This window comes from Nelumbo lutea, chromosome 1 (genome assembly GCF_056320005.1).
Source record: "Nelumbo lutea isolate HS-2025 chromosome 1, American lotus-T2T, whole genome shotgun sequence".
Classification (NCBI taxonomy): domain Eukaryota; kingdom Viridiplantae; phylum Streptophyta; class Magnoliopsida; order Proteales; family Nelumbonaceae; genus Nelumbo; species Nelumbo lutea.
The window spans coordinates 219,690,486-219,713,873 of NC_142684.1; the positions used below are offsets into that span (position 1 = coordinate 219,690,486).

Here is a 23,388-nt window from a genome sequence, read left to right on the forward strand (position 1 = left end):
TATCAAGTTTCTAGCTAGACTTCTAAAATAAGACTAGCTTTCGAACCAAGTTCATTGTAATATAAACTAAGCAATTCAAATTTGAATTTTAAATGAAAAAAAGAAGCAAATCCACTACTTTAACATAAAAAAAATGGTATTTTGAATGATCTAATGCATCATCCTATACTCACTGATGATTTTGTACGTTTACACTATGTTTCTCTGATTTGCCTTTGATTCTCTTTTGTTTTTATCCATCGCAAAACTGATGGCCTTAGAAGTAACTGATATTTGAAACTACGACTACGAGAGCGGAGATATTTTTCAATTCATTTTGTGTCAGTTTTTTTTAATTTTTACCAAAGCAAGCAGAAAAATGGAAGAAAACCCATCAAGAAACCAACCTCCTTAAAATTTCATGGGAAATGATATATACTTTATATATATTTATACGTACCTCTATTATACCATCGTAACAACAATTAGGGATATTTGGAACCATGGCCATTTTTCAAAAAAAAATGGTGCTAAGTCAGATCTATACAGGATTCTTGTATCTTATTGTTTGGTTCAGCCGATTATTAAAAAATCGGGCATGCCTTAAAAATTGGAACCCTATGGATGCATGAAATGTCAAATTTGACGTTCCATGCATTGGTGAATCATTAACGATTGACTAATGTGTATATTAATAAATATCATTTGAGATCTGTGCTCAGCACATACATGAAAAATGGTAATGAAAATCATCTTACCAAACATCATAGACAGGCCTTAGAAGTATAAACGTTTTTTCTTAAAAATCGATCCCAAAAAACTCCCACACTTCCAAACACCACGTATATATTATCATCCTAATTACTATCCTGAGATCAGGTGGGTTGGTTTAGCCAATTCCCACGAATCCGGAATCAGTGAACATTAAAAATACAGCACAGGAATGCTATTCTTCTTCTTCTATCTTATATCTTCTGCACCATAGAAATGACAGAGTTAAGAGATAATGTATGGAGTTGATGATGATACCCTGCTCACCCTGCATCGATTCTGAAAATAACATCTATGGAGTATGGAGGGAATGAGGGATGGATCAAATCGGGTCCCTTTCCTGTGTTTTATTATTAAAAAATTTGCGACACTAAAGAGGTGGACTTTAAGCAACACTGCTTGGGTTCTTGGTTCGCATTATAAGGTAAAAAGGAGACAGCGCGGCGAAGTAGCCGACGTGAGAAAACGAAAGAGAGAGAGAGGTGAGGTTTGACCGATATCTGGTGTGGTGTGGAATGTGGATGTGGATAGTCCCATCCAAAGCCGATGTGGTGGTAGCGACAGTCATGATTCAGTTTCAGGTTTTATAATAATGGAAATGGAGCTCCCATTGCCATTGGTTAACGTTAACTCCGCCCGCTTTCCCCTAAATCCACCACTGTACTCGCCGCTTAACCCGCCCTTTTCTTCTCTTTTTCTATCATCACTTTCCTTCTTTTCCCCCTCCTTCCTCCTACACTACTATTTTTAATCTCCAATAATAATTAAACTATTACAAAAGGCAAGATGATATACCACTTCCCATTTCTTTCTTCTTCTTTCTTTTCTTGTTAATAAATATTATTTATTTACCTTGTAAAAAACTTCTAATCTTGAAGCTTCATTAAACTAAATTTGGTCATCTCTTTTGTTAAGGCCTTAAGCAGAAGAGACAGAGAGAAAAAGAGATTTTGAAAGTCGAGCCAAACAGGCGAGCAGAGGAAAAAGCCTTACCATTTCTCATTTGTTTGTTTCTTTGCCTCCATCCAACACATACAATACAACCCCCGCTGGCCTCGTCTGCACTTCTTCGATTACGAGAATAGCTAGTTTGCTACAACTGGTTAACCAATAAAGCTTCAGACGGAGGGAGAGACAGACAGATAGACGGATGAAGGGGCTGGCGTCGAACGACGGATAGGAACAAATTAACCAAAGAGAAGAAAGGAAAGAGGCCAGAGGGATATAAAAGAAACAGCAAAAGAGGGGGGAAATCAAGGTATATCTGCTGCTCTAAACCTCTCAAATGCCATAGCCAATTAGCCATCATACCATGCATCAACAATTAATATTTATCCTATCATAATAAATACCAGATCAATAGTAATATTGTTTAATTATTTAAAACGAACAAAGAGGGATTGATAGAGCAGAAATACGATGTTGAATACAGCGAAGCAGATATATTCAGACGGACCCATTAAAAATCGATCGCAATTTCTTTCTTTTTTTTTTCATTTGACATCTCCGCCACTGTTATCATAGGTGCCCACTGCAGCTTTTTGTCCTACTACTTTCTCTCTCTCTCTCTCTCCTTTCTTCTTTTTATAAATAATAACAATCGCCCTCCTAAAATTCTCTTTTTTTATTCTCCTTTTATACTTTGGGGTTCTTTTCTATTGTATCTGTATCTCTTCCTTTCCACCCTCTCACCAGTAATGATTTTCTCGTTACGGGTATCGTTGTTGAGGAATCTGAGGTGGTATGGTTTTGGAAAAGTAGCCGTAGAAGTGATAATTGTAGTAGAAGAAGAAGGAGAATCAGAAGAAGAGCGACATTCGATAATAGTTATTCCTATTTCTGGCGCTTATTTTCTCTGATCACTAAGGCCGATCCTGGGTTCTGGGTTCTATTATTTGACATACTGGATTCTTTCTTCTTTGGTTCTTTTGTTTTGTTTCTTGGGTGGGATTTATTTGTTTTTTGATTGTTTGGTCGGGGACTTGAACCTGAATTGTTTCGATTCTGTTTTCTTTTCTTATATCTCTACTTTTTCTGTTATTCCTCATGTCTCAACAAAGACAATTCCAGATGGTTGGAGGCAATAATGCTGGGCAGTTCGGAGATACAACATTTACAAAGATCTTCGTTGGTGGGTTGGCTTGGGAGACTCAGCGAGAAACGATGAGACGCTATTTTGAGCAGTTTGGAGAGATCCAAGAAGCTGTGGTGATCACCGATAAGAACACCGGAAAATCTAAGGGATACGGTTTTGTATGTCCAGACTCTCTCTCTCTCTCTCTCTCTCATGGCATTAATTTTTTTTTTATCTTTCACTTCTTTTTTTTTTTTTTTTTATAGAATATCTTTCACTTCTTTGATTGTAATAGAGGCTCTTGATTTCTTAGGTAACGTTTAAGGATCCGGATGCCGCAATGAGGGCTTGCCAGGATCCATCACCTGTGATCGATGGAAGAAGGGCTAACTGCAATCTTGCATCTCTTGGTGCACATCGGAATCACCCATCTACTTATCAGCATGGTCTGAACCGTATCTATTCCCTTTAAGTTCTTTCTTTTTAAATAAAATTTTCAGATATTCATTCTATGGGTTTCCATCTCGTCTGTCTCCGTAGGCTTTCAATCTCACACTGAATATTGGGTGATCCAAAATGAATCATCAAACCAACCAGTAACCTCTAGTAATGCCCATGAACGGCTGGTTATATATGCTCAGAGTTTCAATTGCAATACCATCTTCATCTATTCTTCAATAACGTCATCGTTTTCCAATCCATTAATTATTCATCAGAAGCAAATGTTGAAGAACAGCATGAATTGTCAAGGGTATTAAACATTTCTTTTTCTCTTTTAACCAAAAAAAACGTAGGTATGGGGAGATTCAGACCAGCACCGGGATCGGTGGCTCTGCCCGCTTATCACGGAACCTCTTCAACGTATTTCCATCAACCAACCGCTCAATATTCATTTCCTTATTCTGCATACGGGTAAATAATAAGAAGAATATTTTTTATACGCTTGAAGAAACAAAATACTCTAAACTAGTTTGTTTTCCTTCTGCATTTGATCCTATCCTAGTTTATTATTCTGCTGTGGTTCAGGTACTCAGGATATTCACAAGAAAACATGTACCCCATGGTAAGAGTTTTCCTCCTCCTACTAGCATACCGTAAACCAAATAGAATTTAATTTATAGTCCACATGCATATAATGGTAGGTCGTTGCATATATGTATATCTGCAGAACTATTACAGTGTATATGGAGGTGGAGGGCAACAGTTCTCGCCGTACTACGCTGCAACGGCAGCGTCACCGGGGGCGCCCGGCATTTTCCATAATTTCTATCCATTCTACGCCCAATATATACACAGTAATCAAGCACAGGGTTTCGGCATTCAGTATCCCCAAATGGTACAATACCCATATTTACCTCAGCACTACGGTGGCGCCGGTGGGATCCTGTCAATTCCAACTTCAATTGCTGCTTCAACAACCGAAACCTTAACCACGACGACAACCAAAGGTCCAACTTCTAAACCCAGTTCTTATTCTGATTCTTGTTTCGTTCATTTGAACACATATATTTGAATAATGTCGACTATAACAATTACAGTGGGGGTGGCAGGATCAGGTCCCAGTGCTTCACAACCCGAACAGAACACATCAACTTCACCATCGGCCTAGTTTTTATGAATGGAGAAAATCTAATTTCGTTCCATGAAGACACATATTAACAGGATTCGTCAACATCCAAAGAGGGGACAGAAAGAAAACAGAAGAGTGTTAAAAAAATCAAAAACAAGAACAAGAACAAATAGAGAAGTGGTGGCATTGGGACACTTTATTTTGAGAGCATGCCTGAAGTTGTTGATATTTGCCTGACAAGAAGAAGAAACAAGCATAGCAGCAACTGCCGGACAGATTGTTGTTAATTCATGGAACGGGCGATTGAGCTCGCTCTGCATGCTAACCATCGTCCATTCATTCATCTTCGTATTTTCGAGATAGATAGAGAACACGGTCATTATTGTTGTCATCGTTCATCATCTCTCATCATACATGGTTGGGGATTGGGGCATGGGGGGATTTAGTAGGAGAAATTAAAAGAGAGGGAGTCTTTGTTTATTAGCATGAAAAAGGTTACATTTCTTTCTGTATTAATTAGCCAAAAAAAAATGTCGAGACGAAAGACTGGTTTCGGATTCGACCCAATACTGATCTTTTAAGATATAGTGGTGTAACGTCTCCGAAAGCACGGCGCTTCCGGCGACAATTTCCCCGGCCATGTTTTTATGTTTAGTGAGGACTGAGGAGTGGGTGAGTAGCCAATTGGCAATTGGCATTGGTTCAGAAGACTGATTTTATTTCTTCGGACCACAAGTATCAACAATGGTGATTGGTTAGTCTAGGAGAAAGCCCAGCTTTGCATATATAGCTTGGCCATTTCTTTCTCTGTAATTTATCTTCTTTCTTTCTGATAATACAACAATTAATTAAAAGGAGTGGAGAAAAGGGTTTCGTCGTTCTTATCTTAGTATATCTCCACTGTGCAAATCTGCATTGCAAATGTAACCCAATTCATATGGGCTTTGGGTGTCTCTCTCTTCCTTTCAACTGTTTCAAACTTGAAGGTCGAGCACGCGGGTCTGGGTCTGGGTCTGGGTCTGCATCTGCATCAGATGTGAGATCGTGGAGAAGTTTCTAGTAAAAGTAAAACTCTGTTGGAGAAACGAATCCGAGGGTTGGGTCAAATGTGTAGATTACCGTCAAAGTGCATGCTGTACTGAAAAAGAAGTAAGTTGAAAGGGACTTGACTAGGGATCAGGGAAGAGAACAGCTTTCGCCAAGTACTGTGCGCTGTGGCTGCAGGATATTTGATGTATTAGAGACTGCAATGAACTTGTTCGTCAAGACGTGACCTTGATTTGAAGAAATGATCGAGATTACGAATCAAACATGGTTAGTGCAAATTTGCATTTACCGTAGAACCTTTTCGACCAAAAAAAGAGAACAAACCCAGTCATCTTCGTGATAAAACATAGAGAAAAAATAATAGTAAATCATGGAAAATATGTATAATATAAACATCATAAATTCTTTTGGAACCTATGGCTTAATTCAGAACTATTCTTTCAATTATTTTATTACTACTAAGAAAAATGAAATGAAACGAAAACGAATTCCTTTACTAAAATCATCACCACGATTATAAATAAAGAAACATAAACCCATACTTATTGCTTATTACCCAAATTTATCCGTAAACATCGGTAACAAGCATGGGACATTTTGTCCACCCAAATTCCTTTTGATAGCATACGCCAGACTGACAGATTAATGGGGCCAGAGCTCACATCACATACTCCAACGTTTAAACAAACGAGTTGGGATTTGTTCCTCAAAAAATTGGTCCTCACACTTACCTGCGTAAAACGTGATAGGATCTGCTCCTCACAAATGGGTGCCTCACAGGTACATTCATGATGCATTGAGAACATCTCCCATGAATTACAACTGATAAGTATCAGAAATGTTCTCAATGCTTGATAGGATATGCATATGAGACGCCAGTTGTGAAGAACAGATCCGATCTCGCATAAAACATTATTCATGAGAATATCCGGATCTGCTCCTTACACCTAGCGTCTCACATGCACATCCTACCATACATTGAGAACATCTCCTATAATTAGTTATCATTTAAGAAAGATGTTTCCAATACATGATGAATATGCCTATGAGGCGCCTATTTGTGAGGAGCAGATCCCGCTTTGAAGATATTCGGCTGGGTGAGGACCAATTTTGTGAGAACAAATCCGATTTTTAAATTAACTCACATCACATCTACAACGATGGACGCTGCAAATTTTAAAAAAGAGACTGGTGATGACCGGAACAACTTGACCAGTCAACCCCCAAGAGACTTCAATATGACACTGACACCTTATTTGTTTTAAATTAAATTAATCGGCTTTTTTACTAGGTTTGCATCCATATTTTATATTTTATAAGGTCACAATAATTTGCTGCGACCATGATCAGTAGATGTTGAATCCGGTGGTTAGGGTAGCAGGGCCAAGAATGCACGACACACCTGTACAGCAGCAATAGCCTGACCTAGAGGCTATTATTGTGACCTATACGGTCATAGGGGCCTTCTTAGCTTCTCGTGTGCTTTACTCCAGAAAAAACTGTAGTGCCAAACCCCACAGGCCACAACTTCGTTTCAACTTTTAAATGTGAAGTGGTTGCATTTTCCACTCCACCCTTTTGGTTAAATTATCAACCATGGACCTTTAAGTGCCAAACCCCACAGGCCACACCCTTCTGGTTAGGGTAGAAAGGCCAAGGATGCACGACACACCTGTACAGCAGTAATACCCGAACCCGAACATGGACCTTTAAATCTTCAATGTCAAGTTGTCAACCATCCACGAGGGAATAATCAAGTCTCTATGGTCCTATGGGTGTGTATTTGGTTAAAATTCTGCTCCATGAATTAGAGTTTTGAATTTGAACTTGAACCAACAACAATGATTTTGTTTTTAGGCTAAAAAAGTGACTCCAAAGAACCAGCTCTTCCAATGAGTTTCAAATCTTGAGCACCAAAAGGGAATTGCTTCCAGCAACTTTCATGCATCCAAACTTAGGTTAAAATTAATTATTAGAACCACAAAATTCATCAGATACTTAGAATTACTCCTCTCAAACCATGTCAATGTCAAACGCAGCAAATATTGCTGGCACATAAGTTGGTGGTGCCACTGCGGCCAACTCAAAATAGTGTTACTTTTGCCGGCTGCTCCCCTTGAACGTCCTTGCAAGTGTATTGACAAAAATGTCTACTGGCAAGCAGGGTCTCCAATTTCTTGGTTAAAACGGACGGTAAAAATCACAGAACAGTTGGTAACCACAACGCAACAAGACTACTACACTAGAACTATGCCGCAGTGCATTTAAAAGAGTTGGTTAGAAACATTACTGGAGTATTCATTTTTCTGGTCATCCCCTACAGTTCCCCTACAGCTGGTCATCTTAAGAGTGCACTGATAGATAAGAACTATTTAAAAGCCTCGAAGTTCCATCCAATTCTACATGCTAAAATCAACAATCCTTTAACAAACCCCCTATGGATAACAAAGACCCCAAACTAAGATGCCGAGGACAAAACTATAAATTAAATAGCGAGGCCAGTATCAGTATCGGTATGTATATTGAGATTTTTATATAGCAGCGACAATCAGACTGGACACCTTCAGATGATTCAATGCATCGGTGGGCGAGGAGCACGAGGCCGAACTGGTGTCTTTGAAGGGCTTACCCTGAAAAAACATTATACAAGAAATGTTTACCTTCATAAAATAATGTAAAAGGGTTGCCACTGTTAAAACTTAATCCACAAAGTAGCTTCAGAACCATTATCTTGAGGAACAGAAAACAGACCTTATCGGCAAAGATCCCAACACTACACCGCTACAGTTAAGGGCAGCAATTGCACTTTCAGCCTGCAATTAAAAAACAGTTAAGAATGGCATTGTAGTGATTCAATCTACACGATGAGCTTAAAGCTTATGTTAAAAGTGTATAGCGGCAGATTTATTATTGTTTAATCAAAATAGGGGCCGCATTGTAATTTCACCACATTATAATATTAAAATAGGAGGATGACACTTGGCAGTTGTAAGAGATCAGTTGAGATCTCCCATCATGCCAAACTCTGTTCTTGTTCTTCATTATTCTCTGGTGCTAAAGGTTTTTCTTTTATTTTCTTTATGATTCTAAGGTTAAGGTTGATCACATGGCATCAGCACCAATGCACCATTAATCACCTGAATTGATTCCTTGTCTTCAAAAAGATTTGCAAATAGGAGTTTTCTCTGTTTGCGCATAGAGGAAGAAGGATTTGCCTTGCTGTGAGCAATCGGTTCAAGGAGATGAGGCTTTTATGCCACCTATATATGGGTTTGTTGGTCTGAATCATGTGGTGAGTCCCTCTATTTGGCAGTTCTTTTTATTAAGAAGACAACAAAAGCTAGGCAAAGAAAGAAAAGAAAAAAAAAATTTGTTAAATTTCACCAAACCCAGATTTCCTCCACAGTATGTAAAATTAGGCCCCGTTTGGTATCAATTATGGGATTCTCATTCTCAGAATCCTTGTCAGAACAGAATGGATTCTGAGAATTTTCATCCAGAGAATCGTCAGATGTGTTTGGTGTAGTCATCTAACTCCTATTTCTCAGAGACAAAATCACATTTGGCAGCAACCAATTTCTTGAAATCAATTCTCTAAATAACTAATACATAAAACCATGTCAATTCTAATAAATATAAATCTAAATGAAGCTACAATAGTTTCGTAATTATTTGTTCATCAAAGTGTAAACATTTATGTTCAAGTGGCTTTGCAAATTACAACTGCCAACTTGTCTTCATATACTCTTGTGCTTCAATAGATCTAAGAAGACACGAAGTATAAAAGTTAAACAACTGCTTTTTTCAACCAACAAAGACGACAACGGGACTTCCAGAGCATTGCTTCTCTCTTTCTTGGCTTATTACTTAAAATAGCCTCACCCGAAGAAGAGATATCGAAGAGGGGGAAAGACGGTGGATTGAACCGGATTGAATCTTTAATTTTCTGTTTGGTTTATCCAAAGTTTCTTCTCTTTGATAGTTTGAATCATTTTTTAACCTAGTCTGAGTTCATATCGGTTTGATTTGTTTACATGTTGATGCAATAAAAGGAGCCATTCTGCAAAAAAAAAAGGTTGGTGCCAATAATCATAAATCAAGAAACACTGACCAGCTTTGCACGCGGAATCTTCTGATCCACCTCTACCCGTAAACCAAGACCAGAAATTTCAGGAACATCAGCAGAACCTCGAAGCTCCTATTCCGCTTGAATCAAAATAAATAAAAAAGCTCCAGTTCTGATACTTCCTTTGGTTTTCTGCATTTCCTTCCAATAAGTTCCTTACATCAGCAGAACCTCGAGTCTTCTGCCCCATTCTCTCAAGAACAGATTATCTTTCATCAGTAAGACATTGTTGCATTAGCAGACAAACCAACCCCAAATTGCGGACCTATGTTCTTCTCTGGCCAAGGAAGACGTTCCCCAGAACCTGTAACCCAATACGAAAGATTCCATAATCCGAATCGGAACCAAACCCTACAGACTTTAAAGCAAACAAGATGATCTCAACACCAATTTCCTTGATGAAAGAGTTCTGGTTCATGATTTCTCCTGCGTAGAGTTTCCTGAGGAAACGAATTTGCAGAACCTACTCTAGGGCTTCGTCCAAACGTGATGAATTTGCAGCTATGGTTATTGGTTGCAGGATGCTTTAGGTTACAGAAAACTCCATCGGTGGCGCATCCTCCATTTGGGGAAGCCTCTTGCCCTTGAGGAATGTCTGCGTAGAGAACTCTTGGAGAAGAAACACGAAGAAGATAAAAAGGATTTGGGGCTTTTGTTGAGCAGGATTCTATTTTTAACGTAAAATTACAAAAGTGCCCATCTTCGCACATGGAACATGAGCACGTGTTCATTTTATTAATTAACAGAGGACGTAGCAAGAATTTAAAGGACGAGAATTCTCATCCTAAGAAGCGACATCTTATGGATTTGGAGAATCACAGTTTTGGAGCAAAAATTCTATCAAGAAATGGAACGATTATTAGGATGAGTCAACCCAAACGTCATTCTCATCTGGAGAATCGCCAGAATCGCTAGAAACGATTCTCCGGATGGATGCCAAACAGGGCCGTATTTAATAGTCATCTTAGATTCTATTGACTCTGACATGAGATAGACCCATTCTTCACACTACTTTTTACAACAAAGACCAGATAAAAAGGCCATCATTACCCAATGTTGGCCTCAGTTATCTAGAGTTCTGTGGAGGGGTGGACCAGACGCAACCTTTGGCACTTTTCTGTGCGAAGTGGCAGATCTCCATAGGCAACACCTAGGAGACAAGTTACCCATGGAGGGTCACCTCGCTCAAACACCAAGATATTTGTAATTTTGTACATGGTGCTGTGAATTATTTTATATATTTTTAATTTTTTATATTCAACAACAAAATAAATATTGTTAACCTAAATAATTCATCTTGTGGGTTTGTACACTAAGGGCAGCCCGGTGCACGAGGCTCCCGCCAATGCCGGGAGGGACAGATGTATGCAGCCTTACCTATTCATACAGAAGCTGTACACTAATTTCTTTTTATTATTTTCAATCAACACACATGTTGGTGTTCGGTGTCTTGAACCCTCGATAACTTCAAAACCTAAGTACCTAATCAAAATTTGGTCCAACCTTCTTCCACCTTTTCTTTTCTTCTTTTCCTATGACAAAAATAGAGACTCAACCCCTATATTTTCTGAATTTTATTTTCTTGCTTCTTTTCCTTCTCATGAATATATTGATTTCCTATGCTTTAATACAAAGTTTATAGAAGTCCATCACCTAGGCAATGCCTAGGTCAACAACTAGAAAACCAGGCAACAAGACACCCCCTGTCGCTCTGGCACCTTGCAAACTCTCACCCCCATCTCCATTGCCTTCTGTAGCCCAAATACTGCTGCTGTCAATTCAGCTGTAATTGAACCCCCCCTGCCCACATGGGCCTAACCACTTCTCTCCTTTCATTTCTGAATACCCCCCCCCCCATACCAGATGGGCCCGGGTTCCCCAAGCTACTACCATCAAAATTCAGTTTGATGAGCCCATATTCCAGGGGGATCCACTCCCTTATAGTTTTCTTCTTTGAAGAAGGTAGTGCTGCAACTGTTCTCCAATTCCTTATCAAATCATCATATGAAAAGTCAGAGAACAGTTTCAGAGATTTAATCCAAAAGATCATTTTGGCTGTCACTCCATCTTATCAGAGCTCCTCTACTGTGTTGGACAATAAAAGGCAGGTCTTTCTCTATTGATGAAATCTGATTGTAGTTACTAATTAATAATAAAAATACACAACACAAAAAGGATTGACCCTACCCAAACAACACATCCAATGCACCCAACTAAGTTCAACCCTAATTCCAGCTATTTGAATTCAGCTACATAAACACTGCCCCACAGTTATCCTGTATCAAAAGACATGTCTTCTATTAAATTATAAGTCCATAGATCTTTTTTACTTGCATCAAGTCACTCTTCACTGGTACAGTTATTGGCCATCCATGCACATGACCAAACCATGTAAGTCGACTTTCACTTAATTCAGCAACCAAATAAAAACCCCGTGTGAACAAAGATAAAGCAAGTCCAAACTACCAATACAAACCATCCAACAGAACATGAGATGAATACAGCAAAGAACTACTGGTGTAGGACATGATAGGGGTCCTATAAATTTCAGATCTGATGGTGGGCTTTGTGCAGTGAAGGAGGGGCTTTAGGTGATTAAAGATAAAGATAAGAGATGGAAAATCAAGTAGAGAGCTTGTTGTCAACTGTAGAATGAGCAAAGAAATTAGAAAGAAAGAGAACTCTTGCTGTTATGATAAAGAACAGAGAGATAGATTACTTAGAACTTTCAATGAATTGAATGAATCTGTTATTGATCAAAAAATGATAGATTACTTAGAACTTAGAAGAAGAAATAGGTAAGAGAGAGAAAAAAAACACTAAACCAAACTTTATCTCATCAAAAGACCAAATGAACCCTTCCTTAATTGCAACTAATGCTCTGTTTGTTTGCAATGCAAATCTGAACCAAATAAAATTCTGCACCCAGTTCAGTTTTGCATCCGTTTGTAATTATGATTTACACTGTTATTGATACTTGTCTCATTTGCACCCGTAGGAAGTACAAATTTTGCATCTCAAAAACTGAAGAAAAATTTGCACCACCATCGACCTACCTCCACTCTCGTAGTCTCATATAAAGTGGGGAGCACATCATCTTACTTCTCACCAACAAATAAGACAGTCAAATATGAAGCAAAAATAAACCAGAATTTACACCCCCATGCATTTAGCTAGTGCAAATGAAGCAACCAAAGTGAGCTTAAATTATTGTACTTATAGACACAATATATGAGCTTGAGCTTGGATGTCCCCTCACAGACTCTAATATGGACTACCAAACTAACCTGAATCAACTTGTAATTGATTTGAAACTGAGACATCCATAGGTAAACACCACAATGGCACTTAAGTTACGAATCTAACTCTTAAAGAACTCCAATAACACCTTACTAATCCTACTAAACTTAATGTAAAACGCCATAAATTATTGAAAAAAGTAAATTAGGATTTTACTATATATAATAATCACATGAATTACTATAAATGGTAAGACCAACAGTTACCATATAGTAATTTCAAAATAGCAGTTAATTTCTAGAAAACTCGAATGATACCAATATCCTATTACCCAAAAGTTTTGAAATTGAATTAGGCAGTAGAAATTGGAAAACCGAAGTGCTAAAGGACCAGACCCAAATGTTCCTCCAGACACTCACAAACAAAAGAACCACTTCAATCTTCCTCCCCCTAAAGCCTCTATCTCTTCACTTTTCCTATTCATGATACCTCAATCAAGTTCCCTCTTCTTACCTTTGCCACACACTGCACTAGGCTCTGCTTGATCCTCTTCAACCCTCATATAGTCTCTACTAATCCCTGAACCTTAGCATCTCTCTACCACCTCCATTCCTCATATAGTCAATTGACACAATGCCACTCTGTACAGGTCTCAACTACTGCCCACTTCAACATGTCGCAAACCTGCTTGCTTATTCACTGTCCACTTCCTTAAAAGTTAGCCTCTAGAGTAGCAACCTTCTCCCTCCTATTCACCCTCTTCTATTCTCCTTGAAGCAGCAAACATTTTAGCCCTGGGTAAGGAAAACTAAGATTTCTAAGTGGGAGCAACTGCACTCAATCTCTAATGGGTATTCTATTCTGGCAATTAGATTTCAAAGACTATAGTCAGAGAAGAAAAACAAATTATTGTCAAATGGATAAGCTTTTTGTTCTCATTCTTTTCAATAAAGATTGAAATTGGACCCACGGTCCACAGTCCATACCAAGATTATAAGTTGTCTCACTATTTTTTTCAGCTGAAGGGTAATATCCATGGCAAAATATTCATCAATTGGGAGATAGCTTAATGAGTATTTGGCATCTAAGAACGAAGAAAAAGCCCAACAAACAACCATGGCATTTAGAATAGCAAGACAACTAGAGAAATATATGAGATATATCCTTTCGGAACCAAGAAAGGAAAAAAAGGACCACTTGGTTAAATGGGAACAGGTTTGTAAACCAAAAGAGAAAGGGGGCCTAGGTTTAGGAAACAATGGCCTCAGGAATACGGCGTTACTAGGAAAATGGCTATAGGGGTTTCCTTCTGAAAGAGACAATCTGTAGCACAAAGGTGACAAAGATCGCTTCTGGAAAGTCCTCTGGGTAGGGGATACCTTTAAAAGATCTGTTTCCTGAACCCTTTGCCCTCTCTAACCTCCAGAATGAAACCATCTCTAGTTTGGGTACACCCTCCCCCTTGAGTCTTAATTGGAACCTTGGTTTCAGAAGATTTCTGAGGGAAAGTGAGTGTAACTCTTTGACTGATTTGCTTGACATTTTGGAGTCAACATTTCTGGATCCCAATTTGGAAGATCCTAGAATTTGCAGTAAGCTTATTCCACCTAAAATTCAAGACTTCTGTTGGAAAATTTCCCTTGGCAAAGTAAATACCTGTGATATGCTGCAGAAAAGAAGGCCCTCTTCTTGCCTTTCTCCCCGTATGTGCTTCTTATGCAGGGATAGTGAAGAGACCTTATCTCACCTATTAATATCCTACTCCTTTGTACATCATATTTGGGAGTTTTTCTGCTCTCTTTTTGGTTGCAGGTGGGACCCCCCTCAAGAGGTGGTGGATATTTTCAACCCAACTTTCTTGAGGCACCCAAAGAAGAGAAGAACGGTATTTGGAGAGCTACTAAGGCAGCAATTGTATGATCGGTATAGGAGAGGAATAACAATTTTTTTTTTGGCAAAGAATGGGCCTATGGAGGAGGTGCTAGATCTATACTACTTTAAAAAGTATGAATAGCCTCAATAATATTTCTGAAATTTTTTGAGGACAAAATTTAACCCTCCATATTTAAATTTATTGATAAAAAAAAGAGGGCAAATAAGGTAATTGGTTATTAATATTAAATGACTTGAAAAGAGATAATTTTAAGATATCCAATGCATTCAATTCCCTCTCATTAAATCCAACATTTAAGGTATTAACTTGCATTCACCTTCACTGAATCATATATTTAGGGCATTTTTGTTTCTTCTCATCATTAAATTCTATAAATTAAACCCATATATAATAAATTAATAATTTCAATAACACAAAAACTTAAACTTTTAAAATATACCTTGAAAAAAGTATTTTCATCTAGGAGGTGGTAAGAAATTAAATCATTTTGGGTTAAATGGGACAATCCATGTTGTCACAATTAAATAATAAAACTCAAAAATAGATAAAATGCAAAAAAAAAATATAGAAACTAAAAAAATAGGAACGTTTTTAACATCATATATTCGGCATATTAAACAAGAATAAGTATGATAAATAAGAAATGATTTTATTAATGATGGAAATAGAATGAAAATTTTAAAACTAATTGGAAATAAAACTATTTTCCTATTTTCACTCATTAAATCTCATATCTAAGGTATATTCTCTCGTTAAATCCTATTTTTAAGATATATTTTTCTCATCATTAAATCCTACTAATTAAATCCATAACATTGATTTTAATAGTATAAAAATAAATATTTTAAAAAAGGAATTTAAAAACAAAAACATTTTCTTTCCTCTCAGTGGTGGGTACGCAATTCTACCATATTGGGTCAAATGGGTTAATAAATAATGTCATAATTAAATAATAAAATAAATTAAATATGTAATACAAATAAAAATAAAAAGAATTGGGCATATCTCTAATATTGTATATTTATTATACTAAACAAAAAAAAAAAGTATGAAATGTAAGAAGTACTCTTATTAATGTTGAAAATGGAATGCCAAATTTAAAATCAACCTAAAAATGAAATGATGCCATAGTCAAATAATAAAATTTAAAAAAAAAACACACAAAGAATCACAAAAATAAAAATAAAAATATAGAAACATTTGGGCACAGATCTAATGTTATATATTTATAAAAAATAAAATATTGGGTACATATCTAATATTACACATTCATTATATTGAACAAAAATAAGTATTATACATAAGAAATATTTTTATCAATGATGGAAATATAATACAAAATTTAATGTCAACATAGAAATCAAACTAGTTTTCTTTTTGGGTGGTGGGTTAGTGGTTTGGGTCAAATGGATTAATCGATGAAATGATAGCTAAATAGTAAACCTTTAAAAATAAAAAAGTACAAGTATGATAAGTATGATAAGTAGAAATTATTAATTGTCAAACAAAAATTAAGTATGATAAGTAGAAATTATTTATATAATATAGATGAAATATACAGCTTAAAACTTATCGAAAGCAAAGCTATTTTCTTATTTAGATGGTGGGTCAATGGTCCAACTTTTCAAGGAAACTCATGGTGTCATAATTGAATAATAAATATTTTAAAAAATATAGAACACAAAAAATGAAAAAAGTGCAGAATTTTCTCAAAAACATTTGGAAACATTTCTAATGTTCTATATTCATCATTTTATATAAACATAATTGTTAAAATAAAAATTATTTTTATTTATGATAGAAATGGAATATAAAAAGTTATTCATCAAAAAAATGGAATATAAAATCTTAATAATAATAATAATTTTATTATTATTAATGTGTCATTATAATTTAAAATTCCTGTGTGCAATGCATGTGCACATTTACAACAAGCATTCAAGTTTAGTTTTAATCATAGTTACTTTTGTTAATTTTCAATTTCTATCTTAATTATGATGTGTCTAAAATTCAAGTAATTAATATGAAGAAAAAATTCTCACTTGCATGCATGTGCTTAATCACTATTAGTATTAAAGTGAAAGTAGCCTTTGGGGTAAAAACCATGGACAATTTCTACAACTTCTCATTGTCTAAAACTATAAGGAATTGGAGGGAGGAAGCACTTTCCTCTAAGGAAAGAGAAGAGATAGGAATGGAGTGGAATCCTCCAGTAGGTGCTAAAGTAAAACTGAACTTTGACAGGAGCTCATTGAAATTCAGGGTTGGCAAGAATAGGGGGTGCAATTAGAAACTCAAAGAATAGGATACTGGCTATTGAAGGCCAATTGGTACTGCAAATTCGATGAAGGCAAAACTTTTGGCACTAATTCAGGGGCTCAAGCTTGCAAAACAATTGGACTTCAGACAAGTGGAGGTGGAAGGGGACTCAAAAATCATTATTTTGTGGGCAAGATGTAATAAACATATCCCATGGACCCTCAAACATGTATTCAGGGAAGTGGAAAGGATAGCAAAGGACCTAAATGTTGAGTTCAAATGGGTTAGAAAGAGCACAAATGGGCTAGTCGACTCCCTAGCAAAATAAGGGGCTGTAAGACAACATTTGTACTGGGCTTCTTTGTAAATCAGCTTATGTACTATTCATCAAAAAAAAATCAGCTTATGTACTATGAAGACACTTTTGTCCCTGTTCACTTCCAATCAATATAATAGTATAAATTTTCTAATAAAAAAAGCAATCGTGGCATTTAGAAGCCAGATGGAAATATTCCTTTCATTGAAATGGATTATTTCCACCCAAGACTACGAATTCACACTCATCAATGAAGAACAAGATACTGACATAGATCTTAGCATAATAATTATTCTATAACATTTCTAATATGGGCCCGTGATAATCATCTAGCTGGGTCAACAACCATTGATTCATGACACCACCAGCACCACTTGTCCACACTAGATACTATTATGTTAGCACATGTCATTTTAAATATTTGATTCACCACATTTTTCCCATTATGTCAACTGCCAAGGCCACCAAAACTTGCTATATGCATAAACTCCTCAATCTGTAAGACCCTGTCATGTACTCAAGGTACCTTATTTTTTGACACCATTTTCTTTTGATACGCCTTTACATTTCAAATGATTAAGTGATTAATGGCAAAATTTTAGAATATTTAGTGAGCAAGTATATGACAGGTTGTATCAATTTTATTAGCTGACTTATTTTGCACAGAAATTTCAGATTTTAATCAACATTTTGGGGTATCTTTCCATTACAAAATCTCTTCAGTGGGGTAAATTTGTTTTTGCTATTTCTTATGGTCAATAAAATTGTTAAAAATCAAAAAATGAAACCTAGGAGTTGGTAGATCTTCCAAGGGGAAGAAACCTGTTGGGTGTAGTTGGGTCTTCATAGTCAAACATAAATCTGATGGTTCTGAGAAAGATATAAGGCTCAGCTGGTTGCAAAAGGATATAATCAATCAATATGGTATAGACTACACTGAGATCATAGTTGTCAAGGCGTCTAGGCGAGTTTGGGTGACACTAGGGTGCCTAGTCGCCTAGGTGATAAGAACTTTATAAAATAAAGAACTAACTTTTGGCTAGTTCCTTAGTTTTATATACCATTCAGAAAGGTGTGAGAGTCGTATGCTTGTAGGTGTGCCTCCAAGTGAGGTGCCCCCCCAAAATGCCCCAAGGCATATGCCAATATGCACGCCTCGTATAAAAAGACAAAGAAAGAAAGAAAAAAGAAAGAAAAAGAAAAAAACGAGAAAGGGAAGAGAAAGAAAATTAAACAAAAAATGAGAAAAGAAAGAAAAGGAAAGAGAATGGAAAGACAGAGAAGGGGAATGAAAGTTTGAGCGGGGCTTCACCCCAAGCTTATAGTTTAAAATAATAAAGAGTACAAAAACCAATATGACCTTATAGGGTGGCTAACACATAAAACACTTAAAATAACTGCTCAAAATGGACCCAACAAGAGTGTTGTGGTCCCCACTTCCTATCTAAACAATAAATAATCAAACATTACCACTACAAACTGCACAAAAGTGTCTAAAACCTCAGCACTCCCCCTCAAGTTGAGAGTAAATGCCACACATTCCCAACTTGCGTAGATTGTATTCATGCTTGTTCTTTGCAACCCCTTTGGTGAAGACATCAGCCAACTATAATTCGGAGGAGACATAAGGCAAGCAAACTTTTCCAATTGTCACCCTTTCTCTTATGAAATGCCTATCAACCTCAATGTGTTTAGTCCTATCACGCTGAATTGGATTGTAGACAATATTGATTGCACCTTGATTGTCACAATGTAACATCATGGGCTCCTCAGCTTGAAATACCATGAGCCATAGATCTATATTCATCCTTTGCACTTGACCTAGTCACAACTGGTTGTTTTTTACTCTTCCATGAAACCAAGTTTCCTCCCACAAAGGCGCATACCCCTGATGTAGATCTCCTGTCAACTAAACAACCTGCCCAATCTGCATCTGTTTAGGACTCCAATTTTAAATTCTCATGATCTGAGAAAAGAATCTCTCTGCCAAGATGCTTCTTCAGGTATGCAAATATCCTCTCAATGGCTTCCCAATGTTGAACCCAAGGAACATGCATATACTGACTCACCACACTAACAACATAGGAAATGTCTAAACGTGTCATACATAAATATAATAGCCAGCCTACCATCCTCTAATATCTTCCCACATCCTTAACCAACTCACCATCCAAAGCATTAATTCTATGATTTGGGTCAATAGGAGTATCAGCTGGTTTAGTTTCTAATTTCACAGTTTCCTATAGTAAGTCCAACACATACTTCCACCGAGAGATGAAAATTCCATGCTTGGATCTTGTAACCTCAATCCCTAGAAAATATTTAAGTTCACCTAGATCCTTGATCTCAAACTCTTGTTGCAGTGACTTCTTGAGTGCATCAATCTCCTTAAGATAATTTCCTATAACAACTATAACATCTACATATACAATCAATACTAACAAGAGTGCCTCTCGCATTTTTACAAAGAGAGTATGATCAGATTGAGTTTGTGTACCTAAAACAGATAAGTGCCCCTACGAACCTATCAAACCATGCCCTAAGTGACTTTCAAATCATATAGTGATTTCTTCAGTCTGCAAACTTTTCCCTTACCAACATTCTCATAAAAACCAGGTGGAATGTCCATATATACCTCCTCTTGCAATTCACCATTAAGAAAAACATTTTTAACACCAAACTGGAATAAAGGCCGTGAATAGGTAACTACTAGGGACAAGAGAATTCGAACTAAACTCATCTTAGCAACTAATTCAAAAGTCTCCAGGTAATCAATACCATAGGTTTGTGTATACCCTTCTGCAACCAACCCAGTGATTTAAAAGGCACGCCTAGGCACACAAGCGAGGCGCATTTTGGGGTATGTGCCTCACCCAAGTCCTAGGTGCACGCCTAGTGCGCCTAGGTGCGCGCCTAATGCGTCTTGTACCTCAGCCCAGGCAGTGCCTTTTAAAATTTTGCGCATTTTTCTTTTCTTTAGACTAACGGCTAAGTTATAAAATATCTTCTTAAAAGGCAATGAAAGTTATAAAATCATTACTTTATATGTGAGAAATAAGAATTTCAAACCGTAACATAGACTTGTTTGAGCTTGCCTCGAGGGGTGTGGTACAAAGGCAACTCATAGAACCAAGAATTCAATATGTTTTACATCACACTAGTTACTTGAAGCAATGCAATTAAGGAGAAAAAGAGATTGTGGGTTTTACATGCTTGAAAATGCTTTATATGTTTGCTTTTATTTTTAAATTTTCATTTGAATACACTTTAAATGTTAGGTTTATGTATTTTAATTTTAGATAATAGGTTTTTAAAACATTTATTTTAAAATTTAAGTTTATATTTTTTATCAACATTATGTTTAAAATTTTTCAATTTTTTTCTTTTTTTAATTTTTTGGCAATTTTTAATTTTTTTTATTTTTTAGCTTTTTTTTGTAATTATGCGCCTTGCTTAAAAAGGCACGCGCCTCACCTTGCATCTTACACCTCAGGCGCAAATTGGCCTTGGCGCTTTGTTTGTGCCTTACGCTTTTAAAACACTGAATCAACCTTGCCTTGTACCTTTCTATACTGTCATCAACCCTGTACTTCGCAGTGAACACCCATCTACATCCGACTATCTCTATCAATAGGAAGATCAACCATCTCCCATGTCTGATTCTTAACCAAAGCTTTCATTTCTTCTTGCATAGCTATTTTCCACTTAGGTTTGGAAAGAACCTCATTGACATTCCTGGGTATAGATACAGAATCCTAGGAAAAAAGGAAAGCACAATAGGAGGGTGATAAGGCATTATAGGAAAGAAGGTGTAAAATGCAATGGGTTGTATACTTTCTCTTCCCTTTGCGGAGTGCAATGGGAAGATCAAGACTGGTGGGATCAACTACAACATCAATGTTAAGTATAGAAACATCATTATCATGGGAAATAATAGGCTCAGGTTCAAGGGAAATACTTGGAACTGTATCAACCGAACCTGGGATCTCAGATGGATTGACGAAGAGTGGAGCAGGTTCTTCTATCTGAGCATGTGTAAAGTCAACCCTCTTCTATCGGTGTTGATAGGATTGTGAAGCTGGCTGTAGTGGATCAAGTAGTGGGAATGGAGCTGCTAATGATGGAACAGATGGATTAGATGAAGGAATAAATGAAACAAGAAGAGGGACAGGTTGTGAGTTCTCCCCAAAACACTCCTTCTGAGAACCCCGAGAAAAAGAAAGTAGACTCAAAGAATGTAACATCCATAGTAATAAACCTGCTCTCCGACACTGGATCATAACAACAATACCCCTTTTAGTTTTGAGCATGCCCAAGGAAAACACATTTCTTGGCCTTAGGATCCAATTTTTTGCAATGAGGACAAAGAACGTGAACAAAGGAAACACACCCAAAGACTTTCAAAGACATGAAATATCTCCCCATCTGGAAATAGCATGCTAAAAGGTGCCTTAAACCTCAAAGTGTGTGAAGGAACACGGTTAATCAAATACACTGTTGTGAGAATTGCATCCTCCAAAAATGAATAGGAACTGAAGCACACACCATAAGGCTTCTTGCCACCTCCACAATGTGTCTATTTTTTCTCTCTGCTACCTCATTCTATTGCAGTGCATATACACAGCTACTCTAATGAATCACACCATGCTTCATAAAATGTGGTCGAGTCCTTCTCAAAGTATTTTCTAACATTATCTGATCTGAAGACTTTAGTCCTCACTCCAAATTGTGTAAGAACCATCTAGAACTTTCACACCAAAATAGGTACTTCATCACGTGATCTCATTAAATATATCCAAAAATACCATGTATGATCATCCACAAACAAAAGAAAATAACGGTAACCACCCATGGAAGAAATGCGGTAAGGTCCTCATACATCACTGTGAACAATATCAAAAGAAATGTGAACTTCTTTTATTACTTGGCCAAGTCCTTAATGAAATGAAAGAAAAATGACCCAAATGATTATGCCATAGCATAATCTGACTCATTGACTCTGATCCACTACTACTGCTACTACTAACATGATGGCTCTGATGTCTCGAAATCTCATCCAAAAGGTAGACTTCATTCACCTCACGACCACTCCCAATCGTCCTCTTTGATCCCAGATCCTGAAAAACACAATTACTAAGAAGGAAGTTCACTGAACAATTCAAATTTTTTATTAGAGAGCTTATAGAAAGAAGATCAGTATGGAGTCTAGGGACATGCAAAACAAAAGATAAAATAATGTCATTGGTCACTCTAACAATCCCTTTCCCAACAATGGGAATATGGGAACCATGTAGAGACCCTATCTCTACTAGAGCACAATTGGTAAGAACTAAAAAGGGTAGATATATTAGTCATGTGCTCAAATGCTCCTGAGTCTATAATCCAAAGAGGTCCCTCCTTACTTGAGGTGAATGCATGATTTGCATCCGCATATGAACTACCTGTATGAGCAAAGGAAGTAGTGTGATTGGCTCCTAAACTGTATTGCCCATCTAAAGAACTAGAACGAGTTGAATCCTTCTTACTCGTAAGTTGTCCATACTTCTCCAATTCAATTCTCATTGTTGCTACTGCAATGGACTCCAAATCAATTTGGGAAAGGGATCTCGAAGAGTCTCCTGTAATTTCCACATTTGCATTTCCCTTCTTGTTCTTGACCCGAGCCGGTATGAGATGAGGGCAAAGCTCCCAACAAGTATCTCTTGTATGCTTTGTTTTCTTGCAATAGTCACATACCAAGTCCTTATCCTCCCTCTTAGCCTCACTACTCCCCCTATCTCCATTTTGCTTAGATTTAACTATACTTATCATAGATGACTGATCAATCCCAGGTTGTCTCAACATGAAATTCCTCCGACTCTCCTATCTAGAGACAAAGGCATAGGCTTGAAAAAGAGTCGCACTTTCTCTAGAAAGGAAGTGTTGCCTAGCAATGCCAAATTCAAGGTTCAACCCAACCAAGAACTCAAAAACCCTATTCTTTTCTACCAACCCCCGATAGGTTGCAGCATCCTTCATACTCTCCCAAACCACAATTTCTAAGTGGTCTATCTCTTGCCAAAGAATTTTCAGCGTGGAGAAATACATGGCAAGAGGTCTATCTATCTCCTTG

At 37.0% G+C, this 23,388-nt stretch overlaps 2 protein-coding genes across 21 annotated transcripts in view; one reads left to right on the forward strand and one right to left on the reverse strand.

Moving 5' to 3' along the window:
* The first annotated feature begins 1,526 nt into the window (after positions 1-1,526).
* LOC148881125 (uncharacterized) lies at positions 1,527-5,303 on the forward strand. 14 transcript variants are annotated; one of them, XM_088963411.1, is made up of 7 exons: positions 1,527-2,008; positions 2,821-3,003; positions 3,138-3,270; positions 3,619-3,736; positions 3,851-3,887; positions 3,967-4,272; positions 4,363-4,961. In XM_088963411.1, the coding sequence occupies exons 2-6, from the start codon at positions 2,821-2,823 to the stop codon at positions 4,252-4,254; spliced, it is 759 nt and encodes a 252-aa protein (XP_088819537.1). In that variant the 5' UTR covers positions 1,527-2,008; the 3' UTR covers positions 4,255-4,272; positions 4,363-4,961. The 14 variants fall into 14 exon arrangements, with proteins under 14 accessions (XP_088819537.1, XP_088819534.1, XP_088819528.1 ...); XM_088963408.1 differs by having other exon boundaries at positions 1,554-2,008; positions 2,811-3,003; positions 4,375-5,303; XM_088963402.1 differs by having other exon boundaries at positions 1,554-2,008; positions 2,811-3,003; positions 3,993-4,272; positions 4,363-5,303.
* Positions 5,304-7,676: 2,373 nt separating this feature from the next.
* The window catches only part of LOC148881126 (polyadenylate-binding protein-interacting protein 12-like), a 30,282-nt gene continuing 14,570 nt past the window's right edge, over positions 7,677-23,388 (reverse strand). For 5 of the 7 annotated variants that reach the window (XR_016104752.1, XM_088963415.1, XM_088963412.1 and 2 more), the window contains 2 exons: positions 8,193-8,254; positions 7,677-8,071 (listed from right to left, as the gene is read on the reverse strand). Coding sequence is in view for 4 of the 7 variants with exons in the window: in XM_088963415.1 (XP_088819541.1) it covers positions 8,014-8,071; positions 8,193-8,254 (120 nt within the window). In the remaining 3 variants the exon portion in view is untranslated. Of the gene's footprint in view, positions 8,072-8,192; positions 8,255-9,552; positions 9,872-23,388 lie in introns of all 7 variants that reach the window. The other 2 variants (XR_016104753.1, XR_016104754.1) reach the window with 1 other exon arrangement.